At 47.0% G+C, this 22,583-nt stretch overlaps 1 protein-coding gene across 21 annotated transcripts in view; it reads right to left on the reverse strand.

Annotated features, from left to right (window-relative positions):
• Positions 1-849: 849 nt before the first annotated feature.
• The window catches only part of THRB (thyroid hormone receptor beta), a 384,544-nt gene continuing 362,810 nt past the window's right edge, over positions 850-22,583 (reverse strand). For all 21 annotated transcript variants that reach the window (XM_059920431.1, XM_059920419.1, XM_059920436.1 and 18 more), the window contains 4 exons: positions 19,745-19,950; positions 11,127-11,273; positions 5,474-5,732; positions 850-1,272 (listed from right to left, as the gene is read on the reverse strand). In XM_059920431.1, the coding sequence (XP_059776414.1) occupies positions 1,031-1,272; positions 5,474-5,732; positions 11,127-11,273; positions 19,745-19,950 (854 nt within the window). In that variant the 3' untranslated portion in view covers positions 850-1,030. The remainder of the gene's footprint in view (positions 1,273-5,473; positions 5,733-11,126; positions 11,274-19,744; positions 19,951-22,583) is intronic.

The following is a 22,583-nucleotide window of genomic DNA, read 5'->3' on the forward strand; positions in this document are numbered from 1 at the left end:
TTAGCACGTAACCGCACTAATCTCTCTCCGGCATCCCTCCAGAACAAGACTTAGATTTCAGCTTGTTATCGCTCCTCGGTTAGAAGGGTTGATCCATAGGGACATCTGTTGTAGGTTCAGCAGAGATGCAGTCAGGCGGAATAACTTCAGGACTTTGGGAGGTGAGGGGTCAGATGTCACTGAACGGCGACAACACTGTAAAATAGGTTGGATTTTTGTGGGAATTTTCTCTGAGCCTAAACTGTAAGAAGCCTTCTTACTATGAGGTAACACTAGGTGAATTTTTGGAAACTGTTGAGTCACTGACATTCGTGAAGACTTCGAATTTCTTTGGGCTTACTGAAAGAAATGATTTTCCTAGTTGGCCTCAATCAGTCAAACACCTGCACGTCTTTGAGTCATGCCCTTGTGTAACTCGAATTAAATCATAGGACTGTAACAATTACAGTGAAAGGACAGCTAATTGTTGGGAAACAAATATTCCTATACATTCCAGGTTAGGCTGCTAAGAGAGAATAAAGAGTGCTGAAAACAGCATGCTCTTGAATAGATAAAAATTGGTTCAGACCTTTCCCTAGGAAGCTGAAAGCCACATCTAACCAAAGGCGGTCTGCAATGTGCTACTCTGAGTGCTGCAAAAATCAGGATCGGTTCAAGATGACGATATTGTCTTGGTTTTAAGTCTTCTTCAGTCTTCTGCCGCACCATTCTGCTTGCTCCAGTCTCTGACTGGGACAGATGGGAGCTGGTGATGGCTTGGTGCTGGTGAATTAATGATTGTCCCCTGCCACCTCCACAACTGTAAAACCTCCAAAGCATTCACATCAAAGGACTGGAGAACAAAATGCAGTAGTTACAAGTACCCGCATTCAAGGGGCAATTTCATCCATGTCTAGGCCAAGGACTACCTCCCCTTTCCCCCAAACAATCCCTCCCAACACAAAGAAATAAAGGAACAAACAAAAAAGAGCTAGGCAATGGAATGAAATGACACCCAGCAGTGCTGTTGGAATTATGAGAATGAGTCAGTCTAATCCTCAAACACTTCCAAGAACAATGGGGGAAAGAGTTCCGTGGGGCATTCCACCTTCATGTGCAGGAAGCGGCTGGCATGGCAGGCTCCAATCATCCGCAGATCTGTCACCTTCATCAGGAGTTTTGGCCAAAAGTGAGTCACGTGGTGTTTTCGGTAATTGATATAGTGTTCAAAGGCCAGCAGGAAACTATCTTGGTATTTTTCTATTCTCTCAACACAGGCGAGCCCTGGGCGGTCTGAGGGGAAGAAAAAAGATGGAGGTTAATTTGGAGGCAGAAATGAGAAGGCTTGCCTGGTCCAGTTCAAGCCCTTTAGTGTGAAGTGGGCCGATCTGGGGACTTTCAACTCCTAGGAATGGGCATGGAGGCTATAGGAACTCTGGGGCATCAGGGACCAAGATACCGGGGAGTGGTGTAACTTACATGAAGCGAGTCAATGCTTTGTTCAGATAAATGTCTCTAGTTTAGACAAATCACCTCCTTGGGTGTGAAGGGCGATACCTCCCTCCTAGCGTACAGAAAGAGAAGCCTTGCCTAGAGAGCTGAAATACTCCGCATAATGAGGAAGGGTTTTGACAAGCATGGACATGCAGAGAAGAGAGAGGTGTGAAAAGAGATTGCGAAGGTCTCAGGAGGCCTGGATGCCAGAGGAGGAATGTCCGATGGGAAGAAACGCTGGTGAAGACAAAGCAGCACAATATCAGATTTTAGTTGTTTACCTTCCCGTCCCTTATACCTTTGGTTGCTACCGTAGCAGCCCTGGGTTGGTGGTGTCTTGGGAAATTAAAATGAAAAGAAAAGGGGACGTGAGCCACGCTAGGGTCACCCTGTGCAGAGAAGAGTCACAGTGGGAAGCTGGAGCTAGAGGAGACCATGACCATGTACAGCCCAGGAAGCCTTCCCAAGTCTTGGGAGGACCACTGGTCTTCCCACAATATGTAGGAGAGGAATCAAGGCAGTTTCAAAAAAATGATAAAAGGATGTCAAAAGAAGGCTGGATGATGGGGGAATATCTAGGCTGCAAACAACTGGGTTGCAAAAGTGGGTACAGAGGGACTATACCTCAACATAATAAAGGCCATATATGACAAGTCCACAGCTAACATCATACTAAATGGTGAAAAGCTGAAAACTTCTAAGATAGAGGACAAGACAGGGATGCCCACTCTTGCCACTTTTATTCAGCATAGCATTACAAGTCCTATCCAGAGCAATTAGGCAAGAAAAAGAAAGAAAAGGCATCCAAATCCAAAGGAAAAAGTAAAACTGTCACTATTTGCAGATAACATTCCCAACTGCATCAAAAAGAATAAAATACCTAGGAATAAATTCTACCAAGGAGGTGAAAGACCTATACACTGAAAACTATAAGACACTGATGAAAGAAATTGAAGAAGACACAAAAAGTGGAATAACATCCCATATTCATGGATTGGAAGAATTAATATTGTTAAAATGTCTACGCTACTCAAAGCAATCTGCAGATTCAATGCAATCCCTATCAAAATTCAATGGCATTTTTCACAGAAATAGATTAAACAACGCTAAAATTTGTACGGAGCCATAAAAGACCCCGAATAGCCAAAGCAATCTTGAGAAAGGAAAACGGAGCTGGAGGTGTCACACTCTCTGATTTACAATAATATTACAAAGCTATAGAAATCAAAACAGTATGGTATTAGCATAAAAACGGACACATAGATCAATGGAACAGAATAGAAGGCCTAGAAATAAACCCATGCATATGTGGTCAATTAGTTCACGACAAAGGAGCCAAGAATATACAACAGGGAAAGGACAGTCTCTTCAATAAATGGTGTTGGGAAAACTGGATAGCCACATGCAAAAGTATGAGACTGGACCCCTGTCTCATATCATATACAAAAATTCGCTCAAAATGGATTAAAGACTTGAATGTAAGACCTGAAACCATAAAACTCCTAGAAAAACATAGGTGGTAAGCTACCTGGCCTAGGTCTTGGTAACGATTTTTTGGATTTGACTCTAAAAGCAAAAATAAGCAAGGGGAACTATGTAAAACTAAAAATCTTCTGCACAGCAGAGGAAACCATCAACAAAATGAAAAGGCAACTTACTGAATGGGAGAAGATATTTGCCAATCATATATCCGATAAGGGCTTAATATCCAAAATATATAAAGAACTCATACAACTCAATAGCAAAAAGCCAACTTGAAACATGGGCAGAGGATCTGAATAGACATTTTTCCAAAGAAGACATACAAATGGCCTACGGGGACATGAAAAGATGCCCAGATGATCACTAATCATCAAGGAAATGCAAATCAAAACCATAATTAGATATCACCTCATAGCTGTCAGAATGGCTATTATCAAAAAGAAAAGAAATAACAAGGGAACACTTATGCACTATTTTTGGGAATGTAAGTTGGTACAGCCACGGTGGAAAGAAGTATGAAGGTTCCTCAAAAAATTAAAATAGAGCTACCATATGATCCAGCAATCCCACTTCTGGGTATTTATCTGAAGAAAACAAAATCACTAAGTCAAAGACGTATCTGCACCCCCCCCCACCATGTTCTCTGAAGCATTATTACAATAGCTAAAGTATGGAAACAACCTAAGTGTCCATTGATGGATGAATGGATAAAGAAGACGTGATTCACACACACACACACACACACACACACACACACACACACACACACACACACCCCACCCTGGAATACTATTTAGTCATAAAGAATGGAATCTTGCTATTTGCAACAATATGGATGGATCTTGAGGTTATTATGCTAAGTGAAATAAGTCAGAGAAAGACAAATACCGTATGATCGCACTTATTTGTGGAATCTAAAAAACGAACAAAACCCCAGCAAGCTCATAGACATAGCAGACTGGTGGTTGCCAGAGGACGGGGGTGGGTGGGTGAGATGGGTGAAGGGGGTCAAAAGGTACAAACTTCCAGTTATAAAATAAATAAGTCATAGGGATGTAATGTACAGGTGACTATAGCTAATAATACTGTAATTGCATATTTGAAAGTTGCTAAGAGCGTAAAAGTCCTCATCACAAGAAAAAAATGTGCAACTATATATGGGGATGGATGTTAGCTAGACTTATTGTGGCGATCTTTTTGAAATATATACAGATATCCAATCATTACGTTGTATACCTGAAACTAATGCAATGTTATATGTCAATTATACCTCAACAAAAATTAAAAAAAAAAGAAATGCATAAACCTGAATGAACTCCTCATACAGCTCCAGGGAGCCCTACCATCCCCCTGCCCAGTTCTCCTCAGGTTGTGGCTCTGATCAGATACATTCATGCTTCACGTGTCTAGTTATTGAAATATCTGTATTAGTAAAACTCTAAGTAGGTTTCTGCTTAATCAGAAAGGAAGAATCAGGGCTATTGTCTCAATGCACCCTTCTGAGTTTAAACAAAATATGCTGGCTTTTGGAATCTGCTATCCAGCTCAAATTGCAATTTGTGCAGTTTAATTTCGTGTTTTCCTTCATATTTAAGGCTGCTGCTCTGAGGCTCTGCTGAACCTCCCTTCTGTTCCCCGTCTCCTCTCTCTCTTTGCATGTGCCAGATAAATTCTCCACAGGATCCTGTAACCTTTGATCCAAACAGAAAATCAACATGATGTTGCTCTGCACTTACTTTGTTCAATTCCTTCATTTTAAAAGACACTGAAGGCCAGAGACCCTAGAAGCTTCACTCGAGGTCACACAGGGAGGCCTTAGATGAGTTACATATTTTATTTCTTTAAGGATAATTCTACTGATGGGCCGAGGGCCCCGGCTTCTCACTGGCTATCGATCGACTGGAGACTGCCCTCGGCTTCCAGGGGCCACAAGCAGCTCCCTGTCACCTGAGCAAGGAGAGTTGTCAGAGCACATCTGCTCCCAAGAGGGACTCGCGTATAATATAATGTAACGCAGTCACGTGGGTGACACTGAATTCCCCAGATTCTAAGTGGAGCAAGTCATGGGCTCTCACACACTCAACAGGAGGGGGTGAACATCAGAAGAGGAGGAGAAGGGAAGGCCGTGCTAGAGCCTGCCCACCACGCAGGATAAGGGTTTGAGTGACACCAGCATCCTGTGCGAAGTCCGGTACACACAAAACCAGAAGGGGGCGGGGTTGGCCAACTGCCCCAGGCAGGCCGGACAGTGTCTACTGAAGGTGGACCATTTCATCGAGTCTTTAGCATGGCTCCTCTTTTCCCTCCCCACTACGTGGGGAGACTGCAGGAAGCATCAGGAGCCTGACACCCTCCTTCAGGTCCCAGGCCGTCGGCAAACCCCCCCGCTCGCTCGCTTGCTGGAGGGGAGCGAGACGTGATTCTGAAGCTACGGCGGGGGACCGGAAACTCATCAAGTGATCTGAATGCACACCAGACAAGCGCGAGCTCTCTGGTTGCCCAGTCTGGGCACACTCACCTGAAGACATCAGCAGGACGGCCTGAAGGAGAGCGACTTCAGTGTCATCCAGGTTGAAAGAAGACAGCGACATGCCCAGGTCGAAGATGGCGTCTGACACCACCCCGAGACCCCCGTTTTTCAGCTGGCCCCGAGTCACCGCCATCTCCCCGTTCAAGGTTAAAGTCTCACTTTCTGGATCGTAGCGCACGGCAGCGCGAAGGGACATGATCTCCATGCAGCAGCCTTTGAGGAGGATTATCTGGTCTTCGCATGGCAGCTGAAAAGAACCAGGGCACGTCAGCAAGTTGCAGGCGGAGAAATGCCAGTTAGGAAGCGCACGCGGGACCTTCAGGGCCACGGGAGCAGTCCCCCGCAAGAAGCACCCGTCCTGCCCTCTGTGAGCCCGTGGCCTTCCCTTCCTGCTCGGCTGCAGACGTCCACAGCCATGTTTCATACTCCAAACTGCTCGTAATCTTCACCAACTTTAATCTTGGTCGTTTGCATTATATTGCAGTCACACGTGGAACTGTGCTAGTCACGGGGGTGTCTATTACGACACCAACTGAGACCTGCCTAAATGCACCCCCATTCTGGTCTGGTAGCTCTAACAGTCAACAGCTGACTCCACCGTTTAGCTGGCGACTGCCCTGCTCTGTTTTTTGAAGCAAGTTTGCTCCCCGAACCTCTTAAAAGGCCGAGAACGAGGAGGTCGCTTATAGACGCATGTCACCCACAGGACCCAGAGATGTCCCAGCTTTGCTCAGTCACCTAGTGAGCCGGAGGTAGAGGTGCGACCAGAATCCAGACCTCCTGGCTCCTAGGTTGTTACGTTCTCCTCAGCACCTCGGGCACCAGAATTACTCCACACGCTGGATCTTTCCGCCAGTGTGGTAATCTCATTTTAAGCTCATTTGGTTGCCCTGGTAATTAGGATTTGTGATAATGTGATGACAACATTAATAATAAACTTAAAAAAAAAAAACTTTGCGAAGAGAAATAATAAAAAGTGAAAGTTTGATTTTCTGGAGGGGGAGAATGTTTAATTAAGTACCATTATCAAAGTAGTTTGAAAGACTATTAGTTAATGGGTGTTTTTGATGAATTGGGCATCGTGCTAAGATTTACACACATCACCTTGTTTAATGTTCGCAGCAATGCAGTGAGGTAAATATTCTAATTCCAATTTTACTGACAGGTGTGGAAATTCAGGCACTGAGAGATCGAGCGACATGTTAGGGAGTCCCATGAGTGTTTGTGGGTGAGGCAAGAGGGGAAGCCAGCTCTGTCAGAATCCAAGGCCAGGAGAAGAGGAGAGCTCGCTCTTTGAAGGGCGTTGGGTGTGCGTTTCCGTAAACAATGAACATGTAATGACACGTAATTTCTAACTCTTCCTTAAAGCAGGTACCAGTTCTCTTTTGGGAAATACTCTTGGCAACACTTGACTAGTTCAATTTAGGATATTATGTCAGGCTGAAAGTAATACTACTGAATTACCTTGAAAATATGGGCTATTTCATATTTTTTACTAACTCAACCTACCCACCTTACTGTTTAATTTCGAATTGCTTTGCTTTCTCTACAGAATAAAAGGCATTTTGTATTTGGTTCTGGAATCCATTCATGTGAATTCTCTCCTTCTACTCATTAAAAAAAAAATGACTGTGATTTGCTTTTAATTAGGCTCTAATTTGTACTCCTCAGTTACATCCTTGGATTCCTGGCCCTGGGGCCTGGTGGGAAACAGGAGACCAGAGCTTAGCTAGATCCTCCACAGGCAAGTGTACAGTTGGCGGAAGTGGGTGGACGCTGGCCTTCCTGCCGAGGGCAGCGGTCCTGTCTGCAGCCCCATCACTGTCTCCAAGGGCTCGTTAATCACACGCTGCTGGCCCTGCCCTCTCGGTGTCTGCATTCTCCGAGTTCCTAGGTGATGCCCACGCACCTGGTTCAGGGACCCCACTCTTGAGAACCACGGACATAGAGTAGCAAAGAGAAATGACTACTCAGATAAAAACCATTGTTTTGGTTTTTTTTTAAGCTGTCACAAAGTACGCAGACTCGGGCAGGCCCCATCTTGGTAGCCAAGTCTGATCATAGATGAAGTAGAAGTTTTCGTTTGAAAACTTAGTGTCTAAGAGTTAAAATTTCAATAAAAGCAGAATAAGGGATTTGTCAAGGATCACCAACGGCTTAAAAACTAGGCCAGATGCCTTTTCCTTTAAGAGGCGTTTGCAGGATCCTGCTGAGGCCTGTTTGCGCATGTGGGCAAACAATCTCTTAGTCACCTGCCAAGATACTTCCATTGTGAGAATGCTCCAGAGAGGACCTGCCGGGTAGGGAGGCAGGGCCCTCCCATAGCCTCTGCCTGGCTCCTGGGAGAGTGCCACTCGGGTTGATTGGCAGGGATGCCAGTACCCTAAACTCTAACGAGTGATTCTTACGTGCGCTTTTGGCAGCTCTGCCCGCACTGACGTTAGATCTTTCGAAGCCCTCGGCTGGCAGGCTGGCATGGATCTCAGCAGAAGACTATTGCGAGTGCGATTTGCACAGCAGACGCGTCAGATTGCCTCTGGCACGAAACTCCTGGTCCCCGAGGCCACCTGGGGTCTCCAGCCCACTCCACAGGTAGCTCAGGGCCTCCACAGTTCGCTTCCCTCTTTGGCGTTCCCAAGAGGGTGTCAAAGGGTAAAGGCCCTCAGGAGGCCACAAACACCAGAAACGTACGCATCTCTGCTGTCAAAGTAGCCGCCCGCCCACTTTTTTTTTTTTTCAGTTTGGAGACTACAAAATATCAGGGTTGAAAGAGAGATGAAATCATGACTTTGAAGCAGATGTAAATTCCTAAGGGAAACTTGAAGGGAGAAGCTCGCCACAACTCGTGCTTGAAAAGTTGCGTGCTGAGCCCTCAGCCTTGCCAAGGACATAAGTGCATGATGTGTTTGTGGCTGGTGGTGGCGAAGGCTTCTTTTCTTTCTTTAACTGACATATCTCTCAGAGGCTGGTTTCCATGAGCTTTGCATTTTCTGAAAAACACTTTCTGGTGGTTATTCAAAGGGGAACCCAGGACTGATAGGCTAGCTCAAGTTGTAGAGCTAGCAAACTCAGCGGAGTTCTTTCCAGACACCAGGGACTGAGAAAAGAGGGCACAGCCTGGAGAGGACCAAGAGAGGTCCAGGGAAACAAACTCAACCCAGGGCACAGAAACGAAAGATGGTACCTGGAGTCAGAGGAAGCCGGTGTCCTCGGCACAGCCGTGAGAGGGTACACACTTTCTAGAGGGCAACTTGGCAACACGTATCGAGAGCCCTAAAAGGTGTAGCCAAGGTCCTTAAATTCCACTTCTAGGATTTGCCCTTAGGAAATAGGCAGCCTTGTGAACTGGGCATAGGTACCAGGATGCTCGCTGTAGGATATTTATATTAGTGAAAAACTGGATGTGAGCTAAAGATCCTGTAACAGCAGGTAACCTAAATTATGGGAGAGCTATTCCTTAGCATACTATGTGGTCATTAAATATTATTTTGTCCAGTGGTTACCAGTAGGGGGGAGGGGAGGGGGTAGTACAACCTATTGAGTATAAGATGGCTCAAGGGTGTATTGTACAACACGGGGAATAGAGCCCTATTTTGTAATAACTGTAAATGGAAAGTAACCTTTAAAAATTGTATAAAAATTTAAAAATTAAGTAATTAACTGTAGAGTTAAGCAATATTATTTCATGAGAGAATACTTAAATGTTATGTTCTACAGTTGAGGGTAGAAAGTTAAGGCATTAGACACCAGGGTGCTGGCAGGGATCTGTTTCTTTATCTTGGTGCTGGTTACGTGGGTGTGTTCGGTCTGTGACAATTCATTGACCTGCACCCTTATGATGTGTGCCCCTTACTCTTTAGTAAAAAGTTTGAAAAGGTAGTTTCATAAGTAGAACGTTCATTATGGTACAAACTAGATTAATATATTCCATATATGTACGTGTGTGTATATATGTACGTGTGTATACACACATAGGTTTGAGAAAAGGAACTACGCTCCAAAATGTCAGCAGTTTAATCTCCTGGTGGTGTTACCATGAATCGTTAACCTTTATCGTGCTGTGTCGGTCTCCAATGAATACGTATGATTTCTGTAACAGCCTCCAAAACTTTACTAGATGTTAATTTAAAAAAATGGTCAGAGGCCTGGAAAAGCACACCAGATACAGATACAAGTCCCAGTTCCTCGGGCTCACCGGCTCCTCTGGGGTGGGTACGCGTGGTCCCCACCATGGGGCCGCTGGCCGGCCCGCGTGGCACCTGGCCCCCAGCACCCTGCAGCAGGAAGCATACACTCCGTCTCAGCGAGGCCTACGACCAGATCCCTGCGTCCCGAAGCCCACTGCTCTGTCCTTCCGGGTATGGCTTCTGTGGAGGCTGAGAGATGGCCACGAGAAGGGTCCCTGTCGGGGTCTGCGGTCTCTCGGGATCCTAGCGGGCTCCCATGACTGCAAACTCAGACGCACGTGAAGTGGAGGCCACGGTGGGGTGGGACCGTTCCAGCTGAGGACACTAAGCCTCCTGCTGGGGGAGACTAGGTTCCCTGGCACTCAGGTAGCTTCACATAAGGGGCCCGGGGCAGGACGTGGCCCTCTCTGTTCGAGATCTTTCTGGGACCTCTTGGAGGTCCGAAGAGCAACAGATTGGCCCTCGGTGGGGTTCTTCGAAGGGGAAGATTCTCCGGAAAACATAATCAACCCCATTTGATTAAAAAAAAGGAAGGTTAGAGACAGAATGGTAATGTCATAGATGAAAGAACAGCAGAAAGAACAGCCGAAATTTACGGAACATTTATGACCCAGGCACTACCCATAAATTGTCCCATTGAAGCCTCCTAATAGTTCTAAGAGGTAGATCCTACTATGACTCCTATTTTAAAGATGAGATAACCAAGGTTTGAAGACATCTGATAACTCATCTAGGACGCTTGCCCCTGCACAGCCCATGTCCTCAGCTCCCACATGGTAGGACGGCTACAGTTGGGATGAAGTGTCCCGAGGAAAGTCTATGAGCTCTGGTGAGTGAGCTCTTCAGTGTGCCCTGAAGGTGGGGCAAGAAAGGGTGAGCTTCTAAGAGGGAAGACTTAAGGAGATTTTAAGATCCTTGCTCTGTGAGGGTCATTTCACCTATCCTTGAGGATGAAGAAACCAGCACACAGCCATCTTGCTGGGATGTGTAGTGGAAATAATACAGATGGAGACTCAAAAGAACCACGGCCTCACCTTGAGTGGATGAAATTCATCTCTTTGATCTTGGTTTTCCCCATCTGTGAAATGGGGTTAATTAGAGCTACCCTGCTGATCTGTTAGCAGGACTGGATTTAATGTGGCAAACCTGGGCGTGGCAACCGGGACATCACAGGTGCTGACTGATGGAGTGATGGCTGTCATGTTTTCCTGCGCCTGGAGGCAGGCAGGTCGAGAGGCTCTTTGTCGACCTCGTGTGGACAAGCTAATGGATGACGACCCAACAGAGAAGGTGGGGAGGCACACGAAACAGTGCATTGCCATTCTGTACTGCCATGGCTTTCATATGACTAAGCCCCGACTAATTAGTATTAAATTACACGTCATAGTCAGTATTCCTGGAGATGGAGGAAACTATAATGAAAAAGAATGCAGAAGGAAAAGCAATCTCCTCACCTCACAAAACATAGGCAACTTTTTGGCAAAATCCACCACTCTGGTAATTGCTGGTGTGATGATTTTTGTAAAATGGCTGAAGGCTTCCAAGTCGACCTTTCCACCTTCTGGGGCGTTTACTATTGGTGCTTGTCCAATGTCTTCTGGCTGAGGAGGCGAGACAAGGAAAATTTAAATGAAGACATTGAAGGGATCCCGGATCACGGTTCTCACGTGGCAGAAAACCTCTTCTGAACTGACATACTGTACAGTTTCCGCATCTTTTATTAACAGAGCCTACAGTTTTCACGTCCTTTAGTTCTCTGAGCAAAGATACCTGTCTTGGCCATTGCTTTCAAGGGCCCCTAGTGATCATGGTCACGGGATTGTTGCTGCAGAAAGAAAGAGAAAGAGAGAGAGAGAGAAAGAGGGAGAGAGGGAGGAACAACAGGAACTTGGGTTCTGCTTCTGAGCGCACAAAGGTGACCTAGGTTCTGGGGGCTCTGGGTGCCATTTTCAGAGCACGAGTGTGCCTTTCTGCGGGAGGTGGGCACGGCGTGGGCAGGGATGGGGAGCCCTGGCCAACAGCACCCGGGGGGCTCCGTTCTTGCTTCTGATGCCTTTTGCTGGGCTCGAGCCCTCCGCACGCCAGACGGAGGAGGCCTCCGCAGGCTGGGGGAAGCCCTCTGCTTTGGGTCGCCTCCAGGCACTGGGCTGTGTGCGCTGGGCAAACTTGAGGGCAGAGTGGAGACTGTACTAGTACGACTTCTCTGCCCTTGTTCGCAACCATCCATCGCCTTGCTGCTCACGGGGTGGGTGTCAGCAGCTTGGGCGTCATCTGGAGACTTACTTGTTGGAAATGCAGAATCCCAGCCCCCTCCCCAGACCTACTGGTGCAGAAGCATCACGCGCGCAAGCCCTCAGGCGCTGCGCACACGCCAGGCCCCCACGTCCACTGGGGCCTTCTAGCACCTCGGCCTGCTGTCCAGTGACCGCCATGCCGTGGCCTCTCCACTATCTGCTGTTGTCAGCAGTGCTCCCTGCCAGGAGCAGTCCTCCCGGTCACCCTTACTGGTCCTCGTGATGACAATGACCGGCCCAGGGGGTTCTCACCCAATTCCCGACAGGCAGGTGGGCAGAGGAGCACCCAGGGAGGTTAAAGACGGTCCCCTGAGGCCAGGACTGATTGCTGGTCTTCCAGGAAGTTGTGATGGGATCAGAGGATCCTACACTGCCCGACGGTGACCCTCTTTGCCTAGGGTCACGGTGGCCAGGCAGGAACCGGGCAGCCAGGGTGGGAGGCGCGGGAAGCGGGGCCGAGAGGGCAGGGGGTACTGGCTCTGTGAGCTTGCTGAGCCGCCACCGCTGAATGGCTGGCGAGTGCACCGCGGGTGACAAGACCGTGGCCTGCCTCCAAGGTCCTCAGACTTTCCTGTGCATCAGTAAATGACCCCCAGACTTTCCAATTTAGTAGGTCTCTGTTAGAGAGAGAATCTGAGCTCCTGACAACTTCCCAGGGCATCGATGCTTCTGGTCTGAGCCCACACTTTGAGAACCACTGAGGAATCCACTTCCCATTTTTCTTCCCCCATCTCCCCTGTTACTGCTCATGTCTAAGTTTTAGCACGAAGAAAAGCAAGGATGATTCTTTCACTCTCTTGTTGCCAGGTCACCAGGGTCAATAGGAGCAGCCCAGGCCCTCCAAAGTGTGGTCAAAGTTGTGGGTACAGCCTGGGGAAGGATTTTTAAATCTATTACATAACAAACGCTGGCAGCATTGACCTTTTTGGAATTATCCAGGAGGTTCTTCTGTTTATTTTACTTTTTTTATTGTTTGTTTTGGGGGCAGTGAGTGGATGGGAAAGAAAGCTGGTTTCTGTCTTGTTTCAGAATCAATGACGATATTTTGGGGCAACTGCTGGCATGGCAAAGCCTAGGAAGGCTACTGGTTCTCCGGGTGCAGACGGAATTGATGGAATAATCACATGTACAGCTTCTCTCTCTCTCTCTCTCTCTCTCTCTCTCTCTCTCTCTCTGTCCTTCTCACATAGACTGAGCTAAGGGAAAAGGTACACACAGAAAGTCTGGGTGTGATTCTGATGCACAGTGAAGTTTGGTCACTGCTACTTCCGGCATCCTTCAGACCTCCTTGCTGGTCTTTCTAATCCCTGCCACCCCGAAATGCGGCCTGTCTCACCTGCATGTCTACTTTACAGCTCTCTTATGAAGATCAACTGATAAAAGGAACATGGTCACACATTAAAAAGGTAGGGAGGTGTACACACACACACACATAGGGTGAACTTTTTAAGAAATAAAAATATTTTAATAACATAGCTTTGGCCTGGAATGGTCTTCAGTGGCTTACTATGGATGTTAATAATTTCCATTTAATCTGTGAGTCTGTGGGGCATTTGAGTCACCGTCTGTGATACCTCTAAAGGTTTGAAAAATAGGAGGGAAATTATACAAGGAAATATGACAATTTTACCTAAAATTAAATGCCCAAATGTAACAACCTCACAAGCTTTCCCGTTGATAAATATCAGAGTAGGAAAAAAATTTACTTTTAAGCCTTTGGGTATTTAATGGAAAATACAATTGCTAGAAGTAAAACCACATACAAAGTAAAAGCCTTCTATTACATTATTAAGCTTTATATCCATAATAGGTCTCGGATACTAGAAAAAAAATATGTATGAATTGACCCAAGTTAACACATCAGGAATACAATTAAAGTTGAGCTTGTTTGTGACTTCCCTGAAGATTTTTTACCCATAAGGACAACACATTATTTGCTAAAATATTTGGAAGATGTTAAAAATAAAGAAGAGTACAAATATTTGGCACAGTTGAATCTACTGGATAGCTTCTTACAGCTAGTAGCCTACAGTCCACTCCCTGAACACGTGTGTTCACACACACGTGTGTTTGTGCACACGAGATCAAACTCGCAGACTGAGGATAGGCGAGGCTTGCAGGCTCACCACTGGGGACTGCGGGGAAGCCTGCCTTTTGCCTCTGTGGATCTAAGTGCTTGAGCTGCTCAAAGGGGCGGGCAGGGGGCCCTAATGGACTTCCGGGGCCTGCCCTGCCTACCTCTTCCCGTCTCTGCCGCAACTTGCTTCATGCTTTGCCATCTCGGGGCGGCCTTCCATCTGGACTTTTGCTTTCTTCCAAGTCCTCACTTCTGTCTCATCTCTGCCAATTCCACATCCCACCCACTGCCAATTCTATCTTCTCCTCGAAGCCCTCTCAGATGGCCTTAGTGGGAAATGATTCTACCTCATTTGAATACACCTGGTGGTCCATGTAACCACTCATCTGGCATCTAGGCACTTATTACTATTACTTTTACTGTAGTTATGCAGGTACAGATCTAAGATATGAACTTCTCAAGGTGGGGGGATATGCCTTGAGTATCTTTGTCTACTGTGTAGACGGCACTGGGCCAAATGGTGGAGGATTGAGGGAGTGAATAAACCTGTGTTTATACATGCACTCAACCAATGTTTACTGAGCAACTACTATGGGGTCAGGCCTTGTTCGAGATGCTGAGGTGACAGCAATGAACAATGTATCCTCAAGGAACCTTCATACGGTGAAGGAAGACAGACAATAAATGAAAAGAATACTCTCATGGAAGAATTTCAGTTTGTGTTAAGACTGGAGATGACCTAATAATACACGGGGCTCAGGAGGTAGGGTGGTCAGCCAGGACCCTTTGAGAAGTGATGTGTGAGCTTTAACTGGCAGAATGTCAAGAAGGCAGCCTTCCACAGATGCAGAGGACATTTTAGGCAGAGGGCAAACCCAGTGCAAAGTCCCAAGGTCAGAAAGGAGGCCCGTGTGGTTAGGCCCAGAGGTGGCATGAGATAAAGGATGGAAGGCCGGCAAGGGTCCCATCACGATGGGCCTTCAGGGCCATGAAGGGGAGATGGGCAAATTTTAAATGCCATGGGGCACCGTTGAAGGGCTTTAAACAGGGGCGCAGCATGACGAAATTTATGGTTCTATGTGGAGAAGGGATGTGGGTGCCAAGGAAGAGGCGGGAGAACAGCAGCAGTGGTTTGGGCAGGAGATGAAGTGGGCTGGACCACGGGGGCAGCAGGAGAGACGGAGAAAAGTGGGACTTGGAGACATATCTAGGGAGCCCAGGGCAGGGGTTTCTGATGGACTGGAGATGGGGTGGCGGTCAATAAGGAATCCAGCGCGTATCCTCTGGGGCAGTGGAGGGGGGGACCTATAGAAGGAGAGATTCAGGGGTGTGTGCAGGTGTGGGCTTCAACCCTAGCTCAGCACTAGAGGTGGCTGGTATGACACAAATCGAGATGAACTGGGGCTTTGTGCTTTGACTGTTGCATCAGAATTGTTCAAGGTGAGTAGGAAGTGCTACCGGTTGACCTCTTTGCAAGTGGCTGTCTCAGCTGGGGCTTCTTGGCTGGGGTCTCTGGCACATGCACAGGGGATGGGGCCAGACGGGACTCTTCTCTTCCTCTGAGTGATCACCGTGTGCCTCCCCGCACCTTTGTGATGGCGAACAAATGGTGATGAGAGGTCCCTGGGCCTCGGGCCTTTTCCTGGGATGAGCAGGGACGGGATGGTACGGGTGGTGGTGCAGGGATGATGCGTATTGTAACTCCGTAGGAGGTTGTTAACGACATGCCAAGCACTTATTACTTTTACACCATTGATAAGGGCATCAAGGCAACCGAGACTTAGAGATGGGAAGTAACTTACCCAAAGTCACATAATTAAAAAGCAACAGAGGCAAGCAACAAACTCAGGCTGTCTGGTTCCAATTTCTATGCACATAACTACTAGACTACGCTGCCTTCTTCTGATGTAATTATAATCATTTTGGGTGACAGAAGCCTTCCTGGCTTGATTGCACTTGTTTTATGACCACACGTGGTCAAATCACCCATCCTGCATCACCCTTCTGCTTATGCCCCTTTTCTGAGGCTATTCCCATTGAGAATTTGTGTCATCAGACAGTAGCTCTGCCAGGGGAAGAGTAGGGCAGGCCCACCCTGGTTCTGATGGTCACATTTTATACCTGGTGGAAAATCCACCCAAAGCCATACCTTTGCATGTGAACTAAGGGAGCAAAGTAATAAGGAGACAGGCTGGGACCCGGGACCCTTTGCTGCAGGGCTTGCACCTGGACAAACGTCTCCTCCAGCAAGAAAATACAAAGAAACTATAAGGGACTAAAAATAACTGCGTGCATGCGCAGTTGGAGCAAATTATGGACAAGACGACACAAAAAGACCAAAAAAAACCCCACCTGCCACTTCTGAGGAGTCCGGAGCAAAAGCACAGTACTGGGCATGCCCCCTGCACTCAGCGCCACCAAGGGGTGGGCAGACCACCTAGGACATCCCTCTGGCCCGACCCCTGGCCCCGCCCCTACCCTCACCCCATATAAGGAACCTGCTTGCCCCCCACGCCCCCCAGGGAGCTAGCAAGGGCACCTGCTACTTGATCCTGCTCCCCGCTGCTGCAGCAGGGACCCCAATAAAGCCTTGCCTGAACTCCTCATCTGGCCTCTGGTCAATTTCTATTGATTAAGGAGTCCAAGAACTCTGGTGGGTAAAAACAACACAGTGTTCAACAGACAATACTGTCGCTGTATGGAGTTTACTCCAATCCAACATCTTCCACATCTGGGAGTGCAGATGTGAGCTGCCTTGCTGGAGAGACTCTGTTTTCCCTTGTTTGCCACCACTGGCCTCTTGCCCCCTCTCAGTCCACATCGACTTTTCATCATCACTGTCACCACACAGGAATCGGCACTTCTGCACCATCAGAGATCTGAGTGGATTGGAAAATGACTTAAATGTTTTTGGAAGTAGTTTTAAAGAGTGGCTTTAGAATTACTGTGAAAATCTGCATGGCTTTTGCAAAAGTTCCTTACTTGCCAATGACTCATTTTCACAGGCGTATCGATTTGAAACCCAGGTTCAACCACCCATCTCTGTTTATGACTTGAGTCCTGGTCTTAGGGTAAGAAACGATGAAGAAGCTCCGTTTGGGAAGTAAGTTACTTTCCCATTCCAGATAAATGAATACATCTAGCTTTTATGACAACATATAATTTTTAATCCCTATGACATTGCCACACTATTATTAACATAATAGGCCTCCTCAAATTCTTTTCCAGAACAAGATGCGCAATCATCACATAAAAATAAATGAAATAATATACGTAGCAGTGTTGTAAGCAAAAAAAGTATTGGCCACACAAGAAATGCAAATCTGAATGTGCAGAAGCCAGTTCAGGACATAGATACTATGTAGCAAAGCTGTCTTTAATGAAGGATTCTTTTTTTTTTTTTTTTAGAGATTTTTTTGGTGTGGACCATTTTTAAAGTCTTTATTGAATTGGTTACGATATTGTTTCTGTTTTATGTTTTGCTGTTTTGGCCGTGGGGCATGTGCGATCTTAGCTCCCCGACCAGGGATTGAACCCACACCCCCTGCTTTGGAAGGTGCAGTCTTAACAACTGGACTACCAGGAAAGTCCCTAATGAAGGATTCTTAATGTCCTTGCAGGAATAATTCACCCTTCAAAAGCGTGAACTTTTTATCCTGAGCATAAATACTCAGAGTCACCCTGCTGCAGGGGGTGTGCGTAAATGTGTCAAGTGGCTAAGACACAGGGCTTAGCTGTGCTGTTTCTGAGGATGGGCCCATGGAACTGGATGATTTGTTACACAGATATGTACTGGGCTCTGTTCTGGTTATCTACTGCTGTGTAACAAACTCCCCCAAAACTTAGTGGCTGAAAACAACAAATTTTCACTATCTCTCAGAGTTCTGTGGATTGATGGGCTCAGCTGGGTGGTTCTCACTTGGGGTCCCTCATGAAATGGCAGCAGAGTCTGGTGTCACCTGCAGGCTTTCTTACATTTCTGGTGCCTGGGCTGGTTGGGAGTCTCTCCAAATGGCTGGCTTGAGCTTCCTCACAGCTTGGTGGTCTCAAGGTAGTTGGACTTTTTTTTTACATGGCAGTTGGCTGCCCTCAGAGAGACCAGATGGCGTCCCTCTCCAAGATAACCAGTGCGGAACTGCAAGCCTTCTTATAACTCAGCCTTCGAAGTCACTCTGCCCAAATCCATTGCTTCAAGGAATCACAGCCCAGCCCAGCCTCAAGGGAAGAGAGGAATAGACTCCACCTCTCCATGGGAGAGAATGGGCCGTGAAGACAGGGAGGAAAGAATTTATTGGCAGTCACCTTGGTGAAAAGATACCACACGTTTCGACCACATTGCATAGTGTGGTGGTTAAGAGCGTGGATCCTGGAGCTGGGCTGTGTCCATCACCACTGCTTACTAGCTGGGGGATTGAGGGTAAATCTCCTTAACTTCTTTGTCTCTGCTTGTAAAATGGAGATATGAACCACATCTACCTACATAGGTTGGTTGACATAGGGAGTTAATATCTGGAAAGCACTTACACTGGTAGCTGTCACTTGGCCAGGGCCATCCAAGTGTCTCCTAACTTAACTGTTAGTGGCTGCCATCAACAAAGTGTGTTAGAACCTGCTTGTTAACAACAATGAAGGTAATTGTTGGAGGGCAGGTGGATTATGGGTAAGCTTTTTCTTTCCAAAAATTTCCTTTAAGGTTGTTGTTATACCGTCTTCATGAAACAAAACAAACCAAACCAAAAAAAAAACTAGCCCATTATAATGGTGATGTTGAGGCGTGAAGATGATGATAGCACTATATCTCCTTGTTCAGATGAGGAGTGCCCTCACCTACCCGGGAGATACAAACAGACCCACAGAATATCCGATGCTGGGACTGAGTGTGGTCCTCATAAAGCTTCATGTCATAAACTAAGAGCTGGGTCAGTCTCTGAGACAGCCAAACGCCAGCCGGTGGTGGGATGGGTAGTCCATCTGGGAACTTGGGACAACAGACCTGAGTTGGCCTTTGGGCCTGGCCCAGCCACTTTCTGGCATTGTGATCTTCGGGTGAGACGCTGAAGGCTTGGTTTGTGTACCTATAAAACGGGGATAGTGATTCCAGCCTACCTACCCCAAAGCGTTGTGAAGTCCAAAGAAGAAACAGAAGGAAGGACTTTCACGATGGTTAGTTTTTATAAAAACATCAAACATTGATATTCCAAGGGTCTGGAAAGGCCTGTTTTTCTTTACACTCCCCTCCCCCATCCCTTCTCCCCGTTCCCATTGTCCTCCCGGACACGAGATAATTTATTTTAAACTCAACATTTTGACTTCTATTGGCATAAAAATACGTTTGAGATATGAGTCACTTCATTCTAGGGGTGATTCTAAAGGGGATATTTTGGAGTGAGTTTAGGGGACTAGGTATGTATATAAATGGGCATCTGAAGGAAGAAATAGGTATAAAAAGGGAATGCTAGCAGGTAAAGAATTTTGCTAATTAGTTGATCCAGGGCTGCCCTTACAGCCAAAGCAAAGAGATAAGTGCATTAGAATTCAGTGACTCGCAGGCAGGAGAAGGTCAGACAGACCTGGGTTTATAGCCCGGCTCTGCGCTCTGCTCCAGCCAATAAGATGCAGCGAGGACACCAGCATCCCGGATTCTGAGGACCAAACGGAGCGCGCAGAGGTGGAAGCGGAAGCGGAAGGGGCGGGGCCTTACCAGGAACTTCCGCTTCTGCTTCCAGTGGCTGCCTTGGGCGTTGGTGGCCACGTGGGCCTCGGTGACGGTCTTGATGAGCTCCCACTCCTGGTCGGTGGGCTCGGGCTTGTGACCGATGGATCTCTGCAGCTCCTCCCGCCGCCTCTTCTCCCGGTTCTCCTCGATCAGCTTCCTCTTGGCCAGACGCTTGCTGTCGTCCAGGACCACTGGGGGCGGGGAGGGACACAGAACAGATACTCCCCAGACACCTGGCAGACCCGCGGGGGCTCGGGCCGGTGCATAGCCCGCTCAGGGGGCCTGCGGGGGTCACCCTGGGCCATTTCTCCCTTGGCAGCAAACTGCTGTGGACGAGCCATCTTCCACCACTAGCCCCAGCACCAAACTCCCGATGCCTAGCCAGCTTTCTAGAACAAAGATGGGGGCGGGGCGGGGGGATGGGGGCTGGACACTGGGCATCTCAGCCCCACAGAGGGGGAGCCCCTAGATAAGAATGAACCAGAGACAGGTAAAGCCCATCCTACCTATAGGTTCACAGGTGTGGTGTGTCTGTCTAGCCAATCATCTGAATTCACTCTTAGGGTTTCTGTTCCTTCCCTCCACCCCCAGATGGCTCTTACTAAGAAGAACTTCAGGTTCAAAAAGTTCTTGAGCAGTAAACAGAGGCTGGCGATCCCTTCCTCAAAGGAAAAAGGAGTCTAACTCTTCATTCGTTTCCTGAAGGCTGATTGGAGTGTCGCGGGGCCTAGCTCAGGCCTCACAGGCACTCACTTTGCGTTTCTCTCTACCTGGTCAACCATCAAAGGTGATTAAAGAGCCCAGGCTTTGGAATCTAGAAAGACTCGGGTTTGAATCCCGATACTACCACATTCTAGCTGTGTGACCTTTGGCAGGTTACCGGAGCTCTCTGAGCTTTCATTTCTTCCCATATAAAATCCCATCAAGGGACTTCCCTGGCGGTCTAGTGGTTAAGACTTCTCTTTCCAATGCAGGGGTTGTGGGTTCCATCCCTGGTTGGGGAGCTAAGATCCCACATGCCTCGTGGCCAAAAATCCAAAACATAAAACAGAAGCAATATTGTAACAAATTCAATAAAGACTTTAAAAATGATCTACATCAAAAAAAATCTTTTAAAAAATTGGATCAATAATACCTACTTTGCAGGGTATCAATGTGATAATGCACTACACGTGCTCAGGAAGTAGAGCCATGACTTTTATCATTTATGCAAAAGGGAAATAAGAAAGGCAGGTAACAAGAAACCTATATTTCTGTGGTTAATTTCCAAAATGAAACCATTTCACCAGACTCTCAGTAGCTCTCAGTGGCACGGAAAGACTCAGGTTTCGTACTACAGAGTCGTAGGGTTTTACCACTGGAGGGTCCTCAGCTCTTATCTAGTGCAACTCCCTCTTTCACAGAGGAGGAAGGAGATCATGACTTCCTTAGAGTCACACAGCAAGTTCATGGCAGAGCCAAGGCAAGACCCAGGACCACTGACTGTGGTCCTACAATATCACTGTCCTAGGGCCATTTCTTGAGGAAGCTGCGACCTGGTAGGGAAAGAAAAAAAGCAAACGTAGCAGAGGAAGAGAACCAGAGGTGCCTGGCAAATCCAGAAACAGAAGAATGAAACCCCGATCGTGGAGATGTGATTGGCTCATCAGAGTCAGGGGAGCACTTAGACATGTGGGCAGGATGGGTGAGCCCTGTGAAGTCATCATGATTCACTCCTTAAGGGAGACGAGGAATGGGCTACACTCATAACCTCACTCCCCAAATGCTTCCCTGGTGCCAGGGATTGTGGCATTGGATGTGCGTTATCTAATTTGTTCCTGAAAACCACCTGTGGGGCTGGCGATAACTTCACACAAGGAAACCGGAAGTTAAGTCCGATGGGCACACAGCTAGTAAGTGGCAGGCCTGGGACTCCAACAGCTTTTCTGATTATAAAACCTGGGCTCTTGTAATGCTTCACAAGCAAGCAAGGTGCACTCAAATTTCCACCCAGTGTAGATCAACACTGAGTTTTTAAACTTCATCAACATTCATATCTTTAACTTCTTAATAAATCAGTGCAATGGACGTTCAACAGGTCACTCATTTCCATAGAACCTTAGCAGGCATTTTGTTGGCAACCGCTAAAAGCCTTTCAAAGATCAAGACAAAGATCTCAGCCAGAGGTGAAGGATTAAACCAGGGTTTCCAGCCTCATGCCCAGACACAACCCTACTCTTTTTTTTTTTTTAAAAAAAGATTCCTCTTTCTGTCTTCTTTAATGGGCAAACCAGGACGTCCCAGAGATTTTTTGTTGTCGTTCTAGCTGAGAGGACCCTGTATATCGCATAAATGTAGCTGTGACTATTTCCTCTTCACAAGGAAAAATCCTCATTGCGTTCTTTTTGCTTTCCTTTTTTCTTTTCTTTCTTTTACTTTAAACTGAAAGTTGGACTCCTTCATTGATGTGCAAAAAAATTTATGCCAGTGGAAACCAGAAACCCTGATGCCTGGCAAAAGGGAGGTCACATGTTGTGAATGACACGATTCTTATCTCATAATTAGATTAATTAAAGTGACTGGTGTAAATCCCTTGCACAGTGTGGGGAGAAGAGACCCCAACGGCTAATCTCACCACCATATGCTGTGGCACTTTGAAAACTGGCTAGGATGACTTCAGCTTGGAATGTTTTTATGGCTAAAAATATAACAAAAAAACCAACTGCAGAATGAGTCATGCAATAGCACTCAAGTTCACATTCTTTAGAAATTTCTGAACACGATGTTTTCTACCAGTGCCCTGACTCCAAAAATGTCCACAAAATAAATTCCTGCCTCTGCTTTT

This window comes from Balaenoptera ricei, chromosome 4 (genome assembly GCF_028023285.1).
Source record: "Balaenoptera ricei isolate mBalRic1 chromosome 4, mBalRic1.hap2, whole genome shotgun sequence".
Taxonomy (NCBI): Eukaryota; Metazoa; Chordata; class Mammalia; order Artiodactyla; family Balaenopteridae; genus Balaenoptera; species Balaenoptera ricei.